The sequence below is a fragment of the Hemicordylus capensis genome, chromosome 4 (assembly GCF_027244095.1).
Source record: "Hemicordylus capensis ecotype Gifberg chromosome 4, rHemCap1.1.pri, whole genome shotgun sequence".
Taxonomy (NCBI): domain Eukaryota; kingdom Metazoa; phylum Chordata; class Lepidosauria; order Squamata; family Cordylidae; genus Hemicordylus; species Hemicordylus capensis.
In genome coordinates, this window is record NC_069660.1 from 307948737 (window position 1) to 307969703 (window position 20967).

The window sequence follows — 20967 nt, forward strand, 5'->3', positions numbered from 1 at the left end:
AATGCATCTTTAAAGACATTTTAAAAGCTGTCAGAGATGGGGAGGCTCTTATTTCTCTAGGGAGCGCATTCCAAAGCCTCGGGGCAGCAACGGAGAAGGCCCGTCCCTGAGTAGCCACCAGACAAGCCAGTGGCAAATGCAGACGGACCTCTCCTGATGATCTCAGTGAGCAGTGGGGTTCATCGCGAAGAAGCCGTTCTCTTAAATACCCGGGACCCAAGCTTTTTAGGGCTTGATAGGTTATAACCTATTTTAAGATGCAGCAAACCAAACAACAGCCTGAGGCTGTTCTCACAAGTGGCCCAGCCCAGGCTAGAGCATCTCCTGCCCAGCCTAGCCCCACTTCCCAGCCCGTCTCTTAGCTGAGGTTAAGCGAGTGGGCGCTCCCTTAACCCGGCTGCTGGGACCGTGTGTCTCCTTGGGCTGCATGCTGAGCGACCACTTGATGGGGGATTCCATCATGGCACTGCATTTATCGTGTGGTGCCTTGTGGGATATCCAGAGGCCGGGGAAACGATACCCGCCTCTGTTGATCCATGCTGCTCCTGGCAGCGTAGGCTGTGTGGGTTTGTGGCTCACATGTGGCAGAAACAAAGATTGATCATCTGGGGGAAAGGCAGGTTTCACCCTAACACCACCCCACCTGCCCCTGTGGTCATGTGAATAGCATCACTATAAAGCAAGTCAGGAGAGAAATACAGGTTCCATTTACTGTCTGGAAGAGCCCTAAACTTCACCCTGAGAAAAACTTGCAAATAAATTTTAGGCGAGAGCTGACTCAGCTTCCGGACACTCCATCAGACTTCCACCACCTTCTCCAGTGGCATCTTTTGCACAAATCTGATGGTCAGCAGGGACCTTGCATGATTTCTACAGTGCCGCCTGGAAATGAGTTCTTGCTTCTGAGATTAATAACAACAAAATGTATATACCACTTTTAAGCAAATGTTTCCAAAGCGGTTTACATACATACATACATACATACATACATACATACATACATACATACAATGGCTCCCTGTCCCCGAAGGGCTCACAATCTAAAAAGAAACATAAAAGAGACACCAGCAACAGTCACTGGAGGTACTGTGCTGGGGGTGGATGAGGCCAGTTACTCTCCCCCTGCTGAATAAAGAGAATCATCACATTAAAAAGGTGCCTCTGCCCAGTTAGCACTTACCACTTTTCAATATTAATTTTCTGGCAAATGGGAGAAAGCTGTTGGTCTTTCTTTGCAAACACTACTGAAATTCTGACCCTTACTCTAACCCTTTGATCTGTGCAAAAATGACTGCAATCTTCCCCTAATTATTTGGGGGCAGGGATAAAGAAGGGGTGATAATGCACAGAAAACTAAGTTGAACAATGCTGTCACCTATTTTCACCCTGCGAGTGCGCAGGGCATACTGGGGAGACCTCCGGAGCCGGGAGGCAACTTTTCACCTACCCTCTGGGGGTCTACTCGTGAGTAACCACAGCTCGGAGCCACACCTACTCACGATCAGATAGCCCGGGTTTGCGGAGCGCTTGCTCCACAAACCCGGGCTAAGGGGAGGGCTAGTTAAGCAGGTTACCCGCTCGTAAACCACCGGGCTTACATGATCAACAAAAATCGGGCTAGGCTCTCCTAGCCCGATTTTTGTTGATCATGGGAATGGCATTATGAGAACGAGCCTGCAGGGAAACTTAGGCTGACACACTCCCCCTTCTCACTTTACTATGATGACAACTTCACCTGCCTGAAGATCCCTGAAACCTTGGAGTCTATCTCTCCGTGAAACACTTTTCAGGTGTTCCAACCCTGCCCCCAGGGGAGTCCACCCCTCAGTTTCAAAACTGCTGAGAAGCGAACAGAGAGCTTATTGTGTGGGGCTCTGCCCCCTGGCCATGGGACACTGCAGCTTGGATCTTGGGTCTGAGCATCCAGAAAACTGCCGACTCTTGACTGGAGCACAGGCAGTCCGACGTCTTTGCCACACAGCTTCTGTGGACTCTATCCCTGCAGACTCTCTCCTTTTGACCCTCCTTCCGTGAACACACAGCTTCTTCTTGATGCCTCCTGGAGAAAGTTTTGTATGAAGTCTGCATCTGTCTCCACTGGCTTTTTAAAAATCATGATTACAATCCAGCCTGGACATCTTGGCAAGGACTTGCTTTCATTACTCCTCGCTGTGCCCTGTGAAATGAGCAGGCATTTTCCATTAGCGATTAGCTGGAGAAAACTCTGAGGACATGTGACTAGGGCTGGCTAGCTTCTTGGGCATGTCAACTGGAGACTTGAGGGTGGGGAGGAATGGGTCACAGAACCAAAGTACTCCTCACACCAGTAAACATTGTACGATTCAGATTTGTTGATGAGGTTTTACGAGGAAGGAGTGAAATACAGCATGTTTGGCACATGTCATATCCTGAGATGAATTACAAATGGCCTATGCCTGGAAGGACATAAATCAGGAGGAGACCATGTTGACTACATTTTGCCTGCTGACTTGCCCACAAGCTGACCACATGTACTGAATGGACCACAAGCCATTTTTTCTGGGGCCAAAGGCTGAGGGAGAGGGGAATGCTCAAAGGAAAACACCCGCAGAAGCTCAGCCTTATAAATAAGATCCCAACATTACTAGGTCACAAAATGTGCTCCCCTCTGCCTGTTCTATACATTCTTGGCACATCAACCTGAGAGTGCAAAATGAAATTGCTCGCTCAGTTTACATAAGCTGTCCTCTTGAGTTGCCTGAAAGTGGGTCATAACTGTAGGCCTTGGGGTCTGGAGCCCTCTGGGTCAAATTCACTGCTCTCAGGGCCAATGGAGTTGCTGATTGGTGGAGGGGATTATAGCTAAACTAGCTATAATATTATACTATTCATCCCACTCTACTAGTATTTGTAGAATGGGATGGGGCTGTAGTTCATTGGTAGAAGATCTGCTTTGCGTGCAGAAGGTCCCAGGTTCGATCTCCAGCATCTGCAGGTAAGACTGGGAAAGGCTCCTGTCTGAAACTTTGGAAAGCTGCTTGCAATCAGTGTAGCAATTCTGAGCTAGTTGGCTGACTCAGTATAAGGCAGCTTCCTATGTTCTTTCTCAGAAATCCATAGCCCAGAATCCTCATAGCATGTGGTGACCCCAGAGGGCCAATTCTCTTCCCCTGTCTTATATCAAGCTCCCAGATTTGCTGGTTGATAAGAGAACTTGTAGACCATGACTTCCTCACCTCCTTTCATATTCCCAAGGGGTAGTGGCCCCTCCATGTGTCTGGACGGTTCTGGCTGGGCACACTAGGGAAACACTGGTACCAGAGATAGAGCTGTATTATCATTCAAATTTCCCAGGACGCTTCTTCTCATGAGCAGTGCATTGGTCTCTCCATGGCCTTTCGTGAGAGAGTGGTCCGCTCTGGAGCAGCAGTATCACACAGGAAGAATCTCTCCATTAACCAGAGGCAATGCTGCTCCTGTTGAATGGTTCTTCTCATGAGTAACTACAGAGACCACATGCTTTAACCCAAGGGAAGAGGATGGACGCCCTTTCCCCAACTTTATTGTACAAAAAGGTAGAGCAGAGCCATTCAACGATTCCTGAGTAGGGCTGCCTTATGTTATCTTTGCAGCAATCTCATCAGGTTGCCTGGTTTATGGTGTCACAGTGACCACATGTGCTTGTGAACATTCTTCTTTATTGATTCTTTTTCGTAGACCAAAACACATAGTGCTCATCTTGCCATCCCATCCCCTTTCTCTTCTGATTGCCAGAAGGGAGGAACAAGAGACACAGTTGGAAGTGGGCATCATCAAATGTGACGTTTCCCTTTGGCAGCTAAGAAGCTTGGGATGGGACAAGGTGGCATCCCTGTTGCTGCACAATATCTTGAAGAGAGCAGAGACAGGTTGGGCATGGCAAATGCTTGGAGAGGCAGCCAGTGAGAAGCAGGGCCGGTATGGAGTGGCTGCATTCTTGGGTGCATCTGGGCTGCCCTCTCTATGATTTAAGTTCCAGAAAGATCATGATACCCCGGTCATGGCATCGTTTGCATTCAGACACAATGCTGCTGCCTTCAAACCTCAAGTTGGAACTGCAAAACTCACTACAAACTGAAGGTTCAAACCGCAGGTCGCTTTTGCCACAAGACCACAACTTCACACATTCAGATATACTCAAATTCAAACCTCTGCCCCATTAAACTCTGGATTGGTGTTATGTGAGAATGGGGCCAGTGTCAAGAACTACAGGATCTTGAATCAACACCTTCAGTTCCAACAACTAATTGCTTTATCAATGGAGCAATGAGCTCTTATGAGTTCTTACCCAGCAGAGACTATTTCTTGCCAACCTGCCCGGAGAACTTCTCCTGTAGTCCTCTTGACTGATCATCTCTGGCCGTGCTGGAAATATAAGAATTAAGGTCCGGTCTGTGCCTGTGCACCAGTCTTTCTAGTTCCACACTTGAGCATTTTGCTTACCAGCCTTCATTCTAAACTTGCTTGCTTCTAACTTTCCCTAGCTCCCATCCAGAGAAGACTTCCATGGTGACGTTGGCTTGTCTTGACTGTGGCTTTAGTTTCTTCCTGGCATTGGTTGCTTACACTTGGCCTGTTTTCCTGGCATCCAGCCTAACCTCTCTTTAGTGGGGGGTGGAAGTCATAACTGATGGAGTTGAAGCATATCAGCTTGATTTCTGAAAAAAATAAGTGTTTCAATGCAGAAGGAAGAAGAGTGGGACAATGGCCACTATGAAGGACTTGACATATCTGCCCAGACAAGTTGCATAAAATGGTTGTTTTATAGCTGCTTCCCTTACAAACACAAAGTAAGCTTATGCAGATTTAACTGTTTATTCAGAAACGACCACACTTCCCCTTTCCCTCCCTTCTCCTTTCTGACTCCCCTGCCCCTGCCTCGCATTCTCTACATCAGCCTGCTCAACTTGGGCCCCCCAGCTGTTTTTGGAGTACAGCTCCCATAATCCCCAGCCACAGTGGCCAATAGCCAGGGATTCTGGGAGTTGTCGGCCAACATCTGCAGGAGGGCCGAAGTTGAGCAGCCCTGCTCTACAGGATCCCCACTGGGAGAAAATTCTCAACAACAAAACATACATTTCTAGATAGAAAACAACAGGTTAGTACCATTTCAACAAGGTCCCCAAGCCTGATTCACAGAAACAGACAGCAGAGCATGGTGGACATGGATGGTCACCACAGGGAAGGAGTGTCTGGCTCCTATTGGCTGCCGGGGCTGTCCTTCAGTCAAGAAGGAAGCCCAGGCAGCCAGTTCCTACTCTTCTCTGCAGCCTCACAGACCTGCAGAGAGGGAACTCTCTGTGATGTCCAGATTCGGGTGGGTGAGTGATGGGAGGGGGAGTGGAACTGTGGGTCCATTGGACCTGCAGTTCCATGTTACATGTGAATGGTGGTGCTAGAGGTGGTAGAGAGGCTAAATGACTTTCCAGCAGACCTTTCATGCCTCTCCAACTCCCACCTCCACATCTTTTACACGCAGCAATAATTTACCCACATGTATAAAATAATTTTTCACTATTGGGCAGGTATTCTCAGCCTTGGGTCCAGGGGGTGTAGCTATAATTGAGTGGATGGGTTTGAAGAACTCAGGGGGGCCCAATTCCTGAGGGGCCCCCAGCTCCACTCCTCCCTATTTTCTTCATTATCTCCCCCACTCCAAGGGGCTACCAAGGAGAGGGGCGAACACGGTCCCCTTCTCCCCTAGCTACATCCCTGCTTGGCTCCCCACATGTTGCTGGACTATAGGTCCAAAGCAACATAGAAAGTGGCTGTATACCAAATGAGACCAAAGTCCCATTGAGCTCAGCATTGTCTACACTGACTGGCAGCAGCTTCTTCAAGGTTTCAGGCAGAAGTCTTTCCCAGCCCTACCGGGGATTGAACCTGGGACTTTCTGCATGCAAAGCAAATGCTCTACCACTGAGCTGTGGCCCTATCTCATGAGCTATATGCCATTTCCATCATTCTTGTCTACAAAGGCCTTTGGCATTTGGGCTGCTGCCAGTCAGAGTAGAAATATTAAGCTGGAGGACTAAAGTTCTGACTCAACATAGGGGGCAGCATCATAAGTTCAAATATGGCTAAGGTGTTATGCCGATGGGGCAGAAGGGGCAGACCTGCAATGCATGAGGATGCTTAAACTTCTCCTTGCAATGACAGCTCCTCATTCCCTCTCTCTACACACCCCTCAGAGATGTGGAGGTGGGAGTTGGAGAGGCATAAAGGGTCTGCTGGAAAGCCATTTTGCCTCTCTACCACCTCTAGCACCACCATTCACACGTAACATGGAAACGCAGGTCCAATGGACCCACAGTTCCACTCCCCCTCCCATCACTCTCCTGCCCGAATCTGGATGTCACGGAGAGCTTCCTCTCTGAGGGTCAGTGCAACTTCAGAGAAGAGAGGGAACTGGCTGCCTGGGCTTCCATCTTGACTGAAGGACATCCCTGGCAGCCAATAGGAGCTGGAGAGAGGGAGGATCTTCCTCCCTCAGCTCCAGTTGCTGAATCACGGGACTGCAGTGCTGCATTTGTATGTAATGCTGGCACCGCAAAACCAGAGTTGAAGGCGGTGAAACTCAATACAAAGTGAAGGTACAAATGGGAGTTTAGGGAGAGAAATCACGGGTCCATTTTCCATCCAGACTGTGGTTGAACAGATTTGGATGTATACAAATTTTAATCAGTGGCCACTTCAACTCCAGTTTCATGTTACATGTGGATGAGGCCATATTTGTGGGATCCTGGCCATTAATTTGGGGTATTGATGGCACTATGCATCTGATCATAGTATAGCAGCAGCAACAGTAGTTATCCCAAGGGAGGAGAGCTGGTCTTGTGGTAGTAGGCATGAATTGTTACCCTTGTTAAGCAGGGACTGACTTGGTTTGAATTTGAACGGGAGACTGCATGAGTGAGCACTGTAAGATATTCCCCTTTGGGCAAACCTGCTCAACCTTGTCCCCCCAGCTGTTTTTGGACTACAACTCCCATAATCCCCAGCCACAGTGGCCAATAGCCAGGGGTTATGGGAGTTGTAGGCCAACATTTGTAGGAGGGCTGAAGTTGAGCAGCCCTGCTTTAGGGGATGGGGCTGCTCTGGAATAACATCTGCATGCTTACATGCAGAAGGTTGCTAGTTCCCTCCCTGGCATCTCCAAGATAGGGAGAGACTGCTGCCTGTAACCTTGGAGAAGCTGCTGCCAATCTGTGTAGTCAATACTGAGCTAGATGGACAAATGGTCTGACTCAGTAGAAGGCAGCTTCATATCTGATTATCTGTGATTACTTTCAGACATACCTGGTACAATCTGTATGTTTCTACAATGTATGCTATGTTCTATTGGAATGACACTCTTACTGCTTCCATACATTTATATACATGGCTTTCCCCCCAACATATTCTACATTCTATACCCTGTTTCTTTCTTTCTTATGAACCTGTAAACCATTTTAACAAGTGGAAGAAACCATTTTTAACAAGTGGCACTCATTTTAACAAGTGGCACTCAAATTCTGCCTCACCAATATTCCAGGGTCATGTACAATTATTCTGCAGGATCTCTTTATCTCTGGTTATTACAAAATATTTTTTAAAAAAATACCCCAAGCAATGCTGCTTTTGCACTTCCATTTGGAAGAGATGTCAGAGCAGGCCTCTGAGCCTTTCTGAAAAGCTTCCCCAGCCCTGACATCTTTTTTGGCAAGCGGAGGGGACATTTCTCCCCGTGGTTTAGCTGGAAGGAGGACAATTTCCCCACAACTCTCCATTCTCTTTATGCCTCTGGAGGCAACCAAATGCATCAAGAGGTAACCTTATGCCAAGAACTAAAATAAGTGCCACAATCTGGTGGTGGTGAGGACTTTGTATCTGCATTTTCTTGTGGGGAATTTGGGGATCTGCGTTTTCATCTCTCCCTGCAAATAATACAGCTCTGTGTCTTGAAAGGATTGCTTTTCTCTTTAGCGAAGGAGCTGAGCGTTGCTGGGAGTACAGCCAGAAGCTTCTTTTGAGTCCAACTACAAGGACCAAGGAGAGGACGCTATGCCAGGGAAACACATTAGAGGCTTCAAAGAGGGGAGAACCTGAGAGGGCTGAAAGGAACAAGACTGGCCAACCTGACCTGGATCCCGGACAATGAAAACCTGTTAGTTTGCTTTCAAGGTTGAGTTTCCCCACCTTCAGATTTAGAGTCTTGTAAAGTGCGTTTTAACGGGCATAGGTCATTTCCGCCCCCATCAGACAGGGATACCTGCAAAACGTCCCTTTTAACCAGCTCCCCAGAGGTTGGTGGATATAAGGAAAAGACAACAAGAAGAAATGCCTGGAAGAACCTGAGCACACAACATCCCTCCCACTCCCACATGCAAACATGTTACGTGGGAAGGTGGCTTATACCAAGTCAGACCACTGGTCCGTCGAGCTCATTGATGTCTGTTCTGACTGACAGCAGGTCAGTACTACATGGAGATGCCAGGGACTGAACTCAGAGCTTCTGCACGGAGGAGCAATGGAAGGACTGAAGCTTCCACTGAACTTCAGTCCTTCCCCCCAAACACTTTTTTTTTTAGGATGCTAATGAGTGAAGACTCATCTTAATTAATTATACATTATTTATTTTTCTATGTAAACTGCTTTGAGAACTTTGGTTGATGAGCGGTATAGAAATACTCATCATCGTCATAGTAGTAATGGGTACCCTTCCCAGTGCTGACCACGCCCCCGCTGCCAGCATGCATCTGACATCAGGCATGCACCAATGCAGGGAGCATGACTTCCTCATGCATGCTGGGGAGTGTGTGGTGCTAGTGTCAGCCTGTCCTTGGGCTGCCAGCAATTCCCCACACCCCTGCAGAGAACTCTTGGCAACCAGATGAGCCTTTTACAAATGCTCGCCACAGAAGCTCGTAAATGCAAAGCCAAATTCTCCAGCTTGTAAACCCAGAGCCAATTCTGGGTGTTTGCCAGTACTGAGCTTCAGAGAGGACACACGGGGTCAGTACTCCTGGACAAGTCATTTTCACCCTCCCCATTTCTGGTTCAGAAATCTAATGTGTGGGCACAGCTCGCCCGCCCAGAAATGTACATTGCCCCTTCTGTGCCCCTCCCCGGTTTTTGTTCTGACCGAAACCTGGAGCACCACTGCCAGCTAGTAGCACCAGAAGGATCTACTGTATCTGTTTAGCCAAGTTATATTCCACTCAGAGACTGGACGTGTTTGTGTTGGTGGGCCGCACTGACCCTGTTCGAAATCCTTTCCTTCCATAGTCAACTTGTGAAAAGAGGCTCCTTTGTTTTCATGTTGTTTGGTTCACATTCCAGGGACAGGTTTACCAAAGGAGTAATTATTTAGGAGAAGGAAAATGTTTATCACTCTGCCTCTGCAAAAGGGACATGAAGAACAGAGGGTGTTTTCATGCAGAACAGACGGAGAAAACAGCTGTGCTTGAGGACCATTGCACTGTTCAGACTTCCTGACATGAATCTGGATCCCTTGTTACGTGACTGCAGTGTATCAAAATTATCAGTCTTGGGCAACATTTTGGTTTTGGACTACAACTCCCATCTTCCCTGGCCTTTGGCCATTGTGGCCGGGGATGATGAGACTTGTAGTCCCAAAGCAAGTTCCTGAAGATTTTTTGGGCTCTATTAGGACTGAAATATCTGAGGTTTGACTGAAAGAAGCATGGATTTTTTTCAACAGGGAGTATCTTCTTCGGTATGATTAACACAAAAACTGTCCTGCCTCATACCTAGTGCACTGGGATCTTTACACTGGGCCTTGTTTTGAGCTCTTTCTTTTGTTGAAGTCAGACCACCATGTCCGGAGCTGCTGAGGATAGAACTGTGAGCCCCTGGCTCTGTGGACAGCTATCCTGTGTGGTGAAAACATCCGGGATAAGGGGAATTCCCCAAGACAGAAAGGTGTTCCCTGGAACTGGAGTGTCATGAGCAGCATGATGAACTGAACCTGAAAGGCAACAGAGAGCCAGAAGAGCACTGATGTCATACCTCCATCAGAAACACATGACCGTCAGAAGTTCCAACTGAAGAGAAGAATGGAACCCTTTCTGTTTAATCTTTATTTCTCTAAGGTGTACCCATTGCTAATCCCATGTGTGGCAGCTCTCGCGAGAGTTTGCGAGCAAGCTGCTGCCAGGGGGAGAGGAAGGTGGCAGCGCCAGTGGACAGGCTTGCAAGTGAGGTGGGAAACAAAGCAGTGGCAGGCGGGAATAAAATGGCAGTGGTGGGTGGGGAAAGAAAACGGCGGCAGCAAGTGGGGGAGAACTAGAGACGCAGATGCTCTGCGCCCAGCCCAGCTAGTATGAACTAAAGTACCACTGCATTTTGGCCTACCCAGTGGTCAAAATGCCAGCAGGTAAGCTTCAATGCTTCCGATGTTCCAGAAGATTCCAGAAGTGTTACTGTTCTTGGAAGGTTTTACCTGTGCCTCCAAATACCCCAAGGTTTCAGAGCCTGTGAAGGGAAACAGTATACACACACACACACACACACACACACACACACACACACACCATGGGTGATGTTCTTCAAGGAGGGCTCCAATTCAGGAACAGGGCACATACTTTGACTGCATAGAGCCTCAGGCTCATTCCCCTTTGCCCACACAGGTGCCTCCTGCCCTCTTCGCCTGCACGAGCAGGTTACTCCCATCATCCGGGTGGGTGGTCCCTGTCACCCTCCCACCTGCCCACTTGCTGCCTTCATTTGCCACTCCTGCTGCTGCCAGCTGCTTCTGGGCAGCTGGCCTGCCAGCAGCAGAAGGGACAGCAGGTGGAGGCAGCAAGGAGAGAAAATGGGTGGCTGGGTGGGCAATAGGGATGAGGAGCACCCACTTGGCCACCTGCCCACTGAAATGACAAGAGGTGTGCGTGCCTGTGAGGATGGGTGGGTGGTGCCCACAGCCTAGGCCAATGGTGCCCCTTCTTGCTTGGCACCCTAGGTAACCACCTGGTTCACCTAGAGGATGGGCTAGCCCTGAATTCCATTGTTGGTGTTTACAGCATGCAGCAGAGTGGGTGGTGCTCCAATGGCCCACATTGCATTTTGCAATATGTGAGCCTCTGGTCCCGATATTCCTTCCTCTCTGTCTCTATCATCACATCATCCTGCTCCTTCAGCCTATACTGCAGGAGAAATGGATCATATCCTGCCGCTATGATATTCCCATCTGTCCGTTTTGCAGCCGACGTGAAAACGCGTGTTTCTGAGATGTACATATTAAGGCTGGCAGTCCAGCTCGTGTTATTTTTCCAATCTAGCCCTAGGGACTGCAACTATTTCCTCACACTTCATCTAAGTAAACAGTTCCATCCTATTGGAAGTGGAGAGGACCGTGTGGTTATTGACCCCTGTGGTTCCTGGCCTACCCAATGTATGTTATTGGACATTTTCTGTGGTGCCAGCCGAATACCAAGGAGTATGCATTACTTAATGTGTGTGAAGTCATCTTTGAGGAAGCTCTTGACTGAGATGCTGTTTCTCACGGAGTGGACGGGTGACTCCACAGTGGCTTGAAGCTGTTCTCTTGGCAAAGGGGATAGAGGTTTACATTTTCTGGCAGGGTTAATATTTTCCATGCATTGCATTGCACGGAGATTTCATTTCCTGTGAGAGAAATTACTGCACACTACAGTTTTGGTCCCATTTGGCATGCCAGCCTCATGTACTATCCGGACTAAGGCCCACTTGCCCTTGAGGTGGTCAAACTGCAGGCTCTCATAGTGGGAAATTCAATTGTGTGAGCCTCAAAATGCAATCTGAATGGGCACCACTTGGTGTCAGGACCCACCCAGACTCCCTCAGCGGAGACCCCTCCCCACCCTGGAGGAGGTGCACATACCCCTAGCCAAGAGCCCTGGCCCTGATGGAAAACCCCTAATTTAAGAACACAGAAAGCTGCCATATACTGAGTCAGACCATTGGTCCATCTCAGTATTGTCTGTGCTGACTGGCAGCAGTTCTCCAAGGTCTTTCCCAGCCCTACCTGGAGATGCTGTGGGTTGAAACTGGGACCTTCTACATGCAAGCCGATGCCCTTCCACTGTGACACACCCCATCCCCTAAGTGGAATATCTTACAGCAGATAGTGTTCACATGCAGTCAGACATTCACATGCAAACCAGGGTGGAGCCTGCTTAGCAAAGGGGACAAGTCATGTGTGCTTCTGCAAGACCAGCTCTCCTCCCCTGGGCTTGACCATTTCATAGACCCTTGGTGGCTAGAGCTTGTCATCTTTCAGTGGTCACCTTGGAGGAGCCCTGAAGCTCTCGAGACCCAGTGCCCTGCAGCACGTCATTTATTTCCCCCATTCCAAATACTTCAGAGCCAGTAAGAAACCAGTTGAGAAACCTCAAGTTGGTCTCCAGAACTATTAACTAATAACCAGCTGTCAGTCCAACAAGATGAATTGGCCAACTAGCCTTAATGATGGCAAGGCTGTTACACATGCATAGGTGTCTACTCTGGGCCATGAGCAGCGGAGGCAGAGTTGGAGTTGAGTACCTGCAGCTCAGGAGCTTATATTTTGAGAGACCTCCAGAGGCTGTTTGCCTGAGGATCAAGGCATGTTGCAGGAAAGGGGCTGGCCAAAATAGAATAATTCACTAGCCAAGGTATCTGTCCAAAGAGAGCAGAATCCAAGGAAGTAGCAGGTCAGTAAACAGGCTGGAACTAGATGTAAGAAGGTTGGGCATGGCCTAAACCGAAGAGTTGCTCACACAAAGACCCAAGTCTGACCTGGAAGCATTTATTGCTGCCCCAGGAGTGTGGCTATAATTGAGTGAATGGGTTCAAAGAACCTAGCCCCTCAGCCCCTGAGGGGCCCCCAGCTTATGTTCATTTTCTTTGATCTAGGAGCCACCCTCAAATTGAGGAGCTATACAATGACACTTGGAAAAATTACCAGACTTAGGGACATACATTGTGGAGGGGAAGGTCACATGGGCTTCTTTTTATTCCCTTTACAAGTAACATATTTAGAATAGGAACAAGACTGCCTAGGACAAATAAATATTTGATTAAATAAATCTGCCTCTGAATATCCTGGACTAGGCACCATGGTTAAATTTCTAGGTGCCATGACTCCCTGGTGCCTGGGATTTATCAAATCCTACCAGCGTGGTGCAGTGGTTAGAGTGCTGGACTAGGACTGGGGAGATCTGAGTTCAAATCCCCATTCAGCCATGATACTTGCTGGGTGACTCTGGGCCAGTCCTTTGCTGGTCAATGACCGAATAAACTTGTATCTATCTGGGCCAGTCACTTCTCTCTCAGCCTAACCTAATTCACAGGGTTTTTGTGAGAAAAAACTTAAGTATGTAGTACACTGCTCTGGGCTCCTTGGAGGAAGAGTGGGATATTTTTTTAAAATGTAGTTTTTGTGGCCCCAGACCAAAAATCGCTTCTGTGAGCCCCTAGAATGAATCAATATTTTTTCAACCCTGCTGGAAGAGTCTTGGTTGCTGTTCTTCCGCATGGGGACCCTGTAAATGCAGGGCCCTGGGCAACCATCCCTCAAGCCCCTATCCCCTACTTCCACTTCAGACTGCCCTAGGCATGAAAAGCTACTCCAGGGAGAAAATTCAAACTGTAGTTTTGAGAGTTTTGTGTTGTGTGGATCCCAAGGAAACCTAGGTGCAATTCAAAGTACTGTGTTTGCTTGTTTGTTTATAGAATTGATACCCCTCCTCTTGCCACAAGCAGCGCCAAGTCAATTTACAACAATAACCAAAACAATGAAATTGAATTAAAAATAAATATGAAACAGCCACCAAACTACATGGATAAAAACAGAAGGGCTGGCAGAGAAAACAGCAGCTAAAAGCTATTTAAAAGGTCTCAAATTCCATTTATGAGAGAACAGGATGGATTTCTTCCAGCAACTAAAATACAGCAAAGATGGCTCAAGGTGAATACATCTAGGGGGCAAAGTTTCAGTATTCGGATGCCACCATAGTTGAGATCATGGTACTATTTGGACCGGATGCTGGGTGTAAAGCACAGGAACAGCTTTCTCCATCATGAGCTCAAAGAGGCATCTGACCAGTTGTGGTTGGAAACAGAGGACCCATTTGCACGTAACGGGAAACCGTAGTTGGAGGGGCCTGAGGTTGAATGTGTTGTACATATGAATGTGTGCAACCACGGTTCGGACACCAAAACGAATCAAGGTTCCCTTTCCCCAATTCCAAAATGAACCTTAGGTTTGTAGTGAGTTTCGCCACTCGTAACTGAGGTACCATGCCTTGCCCGTTACGTCCAAATACTGTACATTTCATTAACCGGAGTTGAGGGAGGGTGCTCCTCCCTCCCTCCAGCTCTGATTAGCTGCTGGGGCTGTCCATTCCAGAGTGAAGCCCATGCAGCCAGTTCCCCTTCCTTTCTGGAGTCTCTCTGACTGCAAAGAGGGTCCTGTTGGTTCTGCGTTACATGTGAATGCAGCCAGATTACTGAAGTAAGTGAACAAGGGCCTGATCAGCAACAAAATGCTTATGTTTTCACAGCATATGCTTACCCTCCAACATCCCTGCCTCCCCATTGCTTCTGTGACCGGAAGTGACTGGGAGTGTGTTGCGTGTCTTGCAGGAGCACACGTGTATAGGAACATAGGAACATAGGAAACTGCCATATACTGAGTCAGACCATTGGTCTATCTAGCTCAGTATTGTCTTCACAGACTGGCAGCAGCTTCTCCAAGGTTGCCGGCAGGAATCTCTCTCAGCCCTATCTTGGAGGAGCCAGGGAGGGAACTTGAAACCTTCTGCTCTTCCCAGAGCAGCTTCATCCCCTGAGGGGAATATCTTGCAGTGCTCACACATCAAGTCTCATGCATGTGTGTGACATGCATGCGCCTGCCCATGATGCGTGCCTGCACACAAGGCACTTCTGGTCACGGAAGCAATGGGGGGGCAGGGAGGTACGCTGCCACCCCACAGGACTATTTATCTGCAGAGCGCCAGAGGGGGAAGTGTGCCCGCAGGGTAAGTGCACCCTCCCCCATCTTAAAGCCACCCCTGCCCCCGCATTCCATCCGTTTCGAACGCAGAGTTCTGAATCTGTTTGACATTCTAAGAATAGAATGCCGGATAGGTTTGTGCACATCCCTCCTACACACAGTGCTTCATCCTGATGAAGTCATTTGAGAAACTATCCTGCAACATGAATACGAATACCACATATATTTATATACCATTTTTAAACAAATGATCCCAAAGTGGTTTACATTCCAATCAATTTGCTTTGCTTTCTGTTTATTTTATTGATTAGTAAAACACACATACCCCATCCCTAAAGGGCTCACAGTCTAAAAAAGAACATGACACCAGCAACAGCCTCTGAAAGGATGCTGTGCTGGGGGTGGATAGGACCAGTTGCTCTCCCCTGCTCCGTAAAGAGAACCACCACCTTAAAAAGGTGCCTCTTTGCTCAGTTAGCAAGAAATTACTTAAGCCTTTGCATTCTGTTCTGTGAAGTCTGCAAACCTACCATGGGAAGCCATAAATAAACATAATGATGGGTGAAGCACGGTGTTTGAGCATGGTGTTAAAATTACAGCTTGTGGCGCTGGTGTGCTGTGAGTTTTCCTTTAAAAAATCTTCTGGCTAAAGGCAATACAGTGCAAAGCAGGAGGTGGGGACGAATCACCGCAAAAGAAAAAAAATATGAAGAAGTGAAGGCAGGAAAAGTTACTCCCGGGAAAAATGCAAGGCTTGTCCTTTACCCTGACGTCAGATCTGTCTTTAATAAAACCTCCCAAGAGCCAAAAGGAAAAAGTCAGATCTGTGACAGATCAACTAGGCTGCTTGTAAAGGACTCCTCTACATTCCCCAAAGTGGTATATTTGTTCCAGGGGAATTTTTAAAAGATCTGGGTTCAATCAATGTATTTCATCCTGGCTTCCAGTGATGAGGTGGCTTCTGCCCTGGATTTTAACAACAAACAGCATTTTGCAGGTGGGTGTCTTTTTAAAAATTATATATTTTTCCCCTCCTCGTTTTGTTTGCTTTTGCAACCTGGTTGAAAAAGAAAGAAAGAAAGAAAGAAAGAAAGAAAGAAAGAAAGAAAGAAAGAAAGAAAGAAAGAAAGAAAGAAAGAAAGAAAGATGTTAGTTTGTACGTGCTAGAAATGAAAAAGGGAGCGTAAACTAGAACAGAAGCATCTAAGGAAGACGATGGGAGAGCTGGAAATGGGAATGCGAGACACTGAGTGGAGAAAGAGGGGGAGATGTCTGGTCTGGGGAGGAACTAGAACGCCCACAACCCTCCTCAAAATGCAAGTTATTCCACCTTTTGACCCAGAAGGAATATGTTTTGGTTTGACAGCTTGAAGGAGACTGAGTGATGTGGTAGGAGCAGGGTGAGCTCATGAGGAATGGAATCAGACTAAACCCCAAGGACAGATATGTGTACAGTATAAATCTTCCTGTACAACCGGTTGATCTTCAGGTGTAGGTGTGACATTAGAGAGTGTTCCAGTGTCTGCATTGTGTGTGTATTTTTTTTTTAAAAAAAAAACACCCTCAAAACTCAGGTGAGGGCATTTGGGGGAAACCTCAGCAACATCAAGAGGAGGAGGTGATGGGTAATACTAGACGCCTGCTGCGGACGTGCCACATGTGGCAGTAATTCTTGGTATGATGCAGCCCAAGAAATTCAGGCAAGCGGATTTAGAAGCTGCAACTACTGTGCAACACCAGTGCCAGAGAAAAGGGAGAAGCAAGAAGTGGTTTACAATATAGTGTGCAATGCTTAAAGCCACAGAGCCTGGACTGCATTTCACTCATCGCCAAAGGGTCTGCCCCACACCACAAGTGGCTCTCTCTCTGCTTTTGCAGATTCAGCAACCAGGGCAAGGCGCTCCCACTGCACTTGACCGGAAGAGTGGATCTCAAAGGCCAAGTAGTATGTGACTATGTGCAGCTGTTAAATTGGAAAGACTTCTGTGTGTGGAAGAATTATATGCGCTTTTGCAGTGGTAATTGAAATACCAAACATCAGCCTGTTCAAAGACTTAATGAGGGCAGCAGAGGAGGCCCATGCAGACGACTCTGGGCTCTGGGCTTGCAGCCTTAAACAATAAAATACGTTCAGCCACTGAGTTCCAGGGGTGGAGAAGATATGAATTCCACCACTGAATTCCACCACTGAATTCCCGGGGTGGGGAAGGAGAGGACTGGAGGCATGTTCTGGACAGCAGCAGTCAGCAAGCTTTGTGGCACAGAGCCTAAGCTAGACTTTTAAAAGGATATTCTCCAATACATCTAATAGAATGGGTAGAACAATTCTCCAAAATATTATCTCCTTTGCTAAATAATGTAGGAGAATATTCTCTAAGCTGAATTATAGAGCAGTGAACAGCAAGAGCAGTCTATCTTAGCAGCAAGAACTTAGAAAAACAGCAGCAATTTCTTAGAGTAGAACATTGTTCTTGATTTTATGTATCACTCTTTGGGCCAAGCCAGAGTGAATTCATGTGTTATATGTGAGAGAGAGAGAGCGAGCGAGAGAGCGAGCGAGCCCACAACATCACAGAAATGATGAGTTATGACATTGTGGCAAGGGCACAGGGAGCAGGAATAGTTTTGCATCTTTTTGTATTGCTACAACCATTTGAATCTTTAGTGAGGCAAGAATGTTAAATGTCTAAGTGTTCACATAAACACTGCTGTGATCTTTCATGCCATGTTTATTCTAGCCATGATTATAGAAATGTACTTCCTAATTGGCACTTTCAAAAGTAATTGTGAGAGAGGAAGCACAAGGGAATCATGCTTCCTTTCCATTTTAACCTGGACACTGTGCAATGAAGGGACCTTGCCCTGTCTTCTGATGCAGGTACAGAAAAAGGCCTTACTCTAGCCTTCTTCTCATGCACTCCCTTCATGTGTTCGATCAGCGCATGGAGGAGAGCGGGATCACACCATTTGGCTCTGGCAGATGCTGGTGCCAAATCGTACCCCGCATGTCATGGGTAGGACCTATGCATGGGTTCTACATGTGTACAGCTATGTGCCTCTGTTCACAATCAGAAACACTGGCACAACCAGCTTCCAACTGCACATACTGGTTTTATTACATGCACTTCTTTGTGCATAAGCCTGTTACCTCTTCCCCAGTGCTTGGAGGATGGAGGGCAGACCCAGTAGTTGTACTCTGGTTGGGGGATGCAGCCAGCTGGCACAATCCTGCTTCCCTCCATGTGCTAATTGAATGCACGGAGGAGGAACAAGAGAAGAAGATTTCTGCTATGGAAATGAACAATCCTTGGAGACAAGAATAGGCAGGAGAAGCCTAAGGTATTTTGCTGGGTTTGGTGAATTTAAAGCTTGGCCCTCCCCATCTTGTGCAGGAAAACACATCGCACCCTGGATGGCCGTGGGATATGCCTCCCTCATTTTGTTACTTCCTCCCCTTTACAACTGGGCAGGGCTGGATTGGGGGCACTGAGAGGGCTGAGTGGAATGTATGTGGGGAGGGCACTGGGTTTTGAGCAGAATGGGTCCTTAAGGGTGGGAGTATTCACTGCTGCCGAGTGTGGCAGGGCGCAAGGGCGCCCTGCAGGTGGGATGCACCAAGAGTATGCCCTGTTGCCCTGTGGGCCAGTCTGAGCCTGCAACTGGGCCTGTGCCCCTATTGGTTGGCAAAGATCAAAAGGCTCCCAGTCACATGCCCTGGAAGTCAGCAGATGACCAATGCAGCTGCTTTCACTTGATGGCATTTGCATAATTGTGATAGGCACCCCTGGAATTCTGGGTAAGCCTCAAGCAATTATCTACTTTACCTCTATGACTGGGTCATTCGCATTGGTTACATTAGGGCCAATCGATGATACAAAATTTATTCTATTTTTTAAGCTGAAAAGCCTTCAGTTCTGAATCTGTAAAGCAGGCAAACATCTCCAACATGCTGGATGCCTTCATCGAGCTGAGTGGCCATGTGAGAATACTGGACACATCCTCAGGCATGGGGAGGATCTCTCAGACAAATGACATGTGCATGAATAATGTGGGAACATGGTTTAAGAGCATGACAGAGTGAGGGAAGGCGGAACCAGATGCTCCTGTGATGTATGCTGTGTCTGGGTGCAGTGCCCAAAGTTTTATTAAGGACTGAACATGGTGGATGATGGGACTTGTAGTTCAGCAAGCTTGAGTCACGTTCGCTGAGGACCACACTGCACATTCTGTTAAATAAGTTTTCAGATAACATGCTTAGGATTGGTCAACTCTATCCTTTTCCCCAACAACACAAATTCAGTCACAGGGCCACAAGCCTCAGATAGAAGCCACAGGGGAACTAGCAGCTTTGGGAGAGGTAATTTTCAGTGGGAGTCGAGCTTGAGGGGAAAGAATTAACCACTCTTGCAGCCTGCATTGGCAGCCCTTGTGGCTACATTTTATTTAGAGCACCAGCCACTCCTAAGTGTTTTAAAATGGGTTAAATATAATAAGCAGTTTGGCCTGAACTGAGGCCAAGACTGATCCAAGGGGAGCGTTCTCCTTCTGTAAAATTGGTAGAGGTTTTCTAGAATCTTGTCTATATGCATCATGCCTTAAACAAATATAGTATGGCCGTATTTGCATGTAACACAAAACCAGAGGTCCCTTCAACACTGGCTTCGCAAACCGTACATCTGAATGCAGACAACCACAGTTAAAACTAGAAGTGGACCCACATTTTTGCTCCCCAAACTCTACTTTGTACCTTTGGTTTTCTCTTGGTTTCACCACCATTAACGCCATTCCTGTGGTGCCAGCGTTGCGTCCGAACACTGGCACCACAGTTTTCCTCTTAAGCAACTAGAGTTCAGGGAAGAAGCTCCTCCCTTGCTCCAGCTGCTATTAAAGAAGGAAGTCCCAGCAGCCAGATCCCCATCCTCTCTGCACTCAGTGAGACTGCAGTTAGATCACTCTCAATTTCGTCCAAATGCGGACAGGAGAGTGGCGGCAGGGAGGGAAGGGTGAAGAACCGCAGGTCCATTGGACTCACAGTTCCGCATTACTTCCGGAGGTAGCCTATATATGTGATGTGACCATAATGTGTGGCCTGGTTCACTTTCTTCTCTGTTCCCTGTGCACATTACCTCTGCTTTCTGATTATGGCACCCTTGTAGACTGGATTTTGCTATATTTAGGAGCCTGGTATCACAGAGAGGAGAGCTGGTCTTGTGGTAGCAAGCATGACTTGTCCCCTTAGCTAAGCAGGGTCCACCCTGGTTGCATATGAATGGGAGACTAGAAGTGTGAGCACTGTAAGAGATTCCCCTCAGGGGATGGAGCTGCTCTGGGGAGAGCAGAAGGTTTCAAGTTCCCTCCCTGGTTTCTCCAAGATAGGGCTGAGAGAGATTCCTGCCTGCAACCTTGGAGAAGCCACTGCCAGTCTGTGAAGACAGTACTGAGCTAGACAGACCAATGGTCTGACTCAGTATATAGCAGCTTCCTATGTGCCTATGTTCCTATGATTGGTACTGGCTGATGGAAAGGGAATTGTAAGAAAATGAAATAGCTTTGTATCTTTGGGGAACAGAAACCTTTGCATAGATTTTTACTGCTACCAGGGTTCCATTATTGAACCGACAGCTGGGCTCTGTCTAGGTAACAGATTTATGAATTATTTGAAAAACTGGCCAGCCTAAGAAGGCAGGAAGGCAAAAACTGACAGGCCAGAGGTAGGAACAATTGCAACAGAAAAATAACTGTAAGGCTTAGCAACAAAATGTAACTAATGGATTTAATAATACTTGGTTTGCTGGCAAATTCCATCAGCTACAGTAATCTGTACATTTCCCCACTTCCCTTTCTCAGCTGCCTTTCTCAAGAAGGCTCTTGTTTTATATTTGGAGGCTGTCACTATACGTTTGCTTGGTAAGGGAAAACGGTTTCTCAAACAAACCAGGGAGTGAGGTGGGAGAGATGAATAGACTTTCCCC

General features: G+C 47.5%; 1 protein-coding gene across 2 annotated transcripts in view; it reads left to right on the plus strand.

Moving 5' to 3' along the window:
• Nucleotides 1–15680: 15680 nt before the first annotated feature.
• Nucleotides 15681–20967, plus strand: part of CCN4 (cellular communication network factor 4) — a 47218-nt gene continuing 41931 nt past the window's right edge. For both annotated transcript variants that reach the window (XM_053247758.1, XM_053247757.1), the window contains exon 1: nucleotides 15681–15992. Coding sequence is in view for 1 of the 2 variants with exons in the window: in XM_053247757.1 (XP_053103732.1) it covers nucleotides 15945–15992 (48 nt within the window). In the remaining variant the exon portion in view is untranslated. The remainder of the gene's footprint in view (nucleotides 15993–20967) is intronic.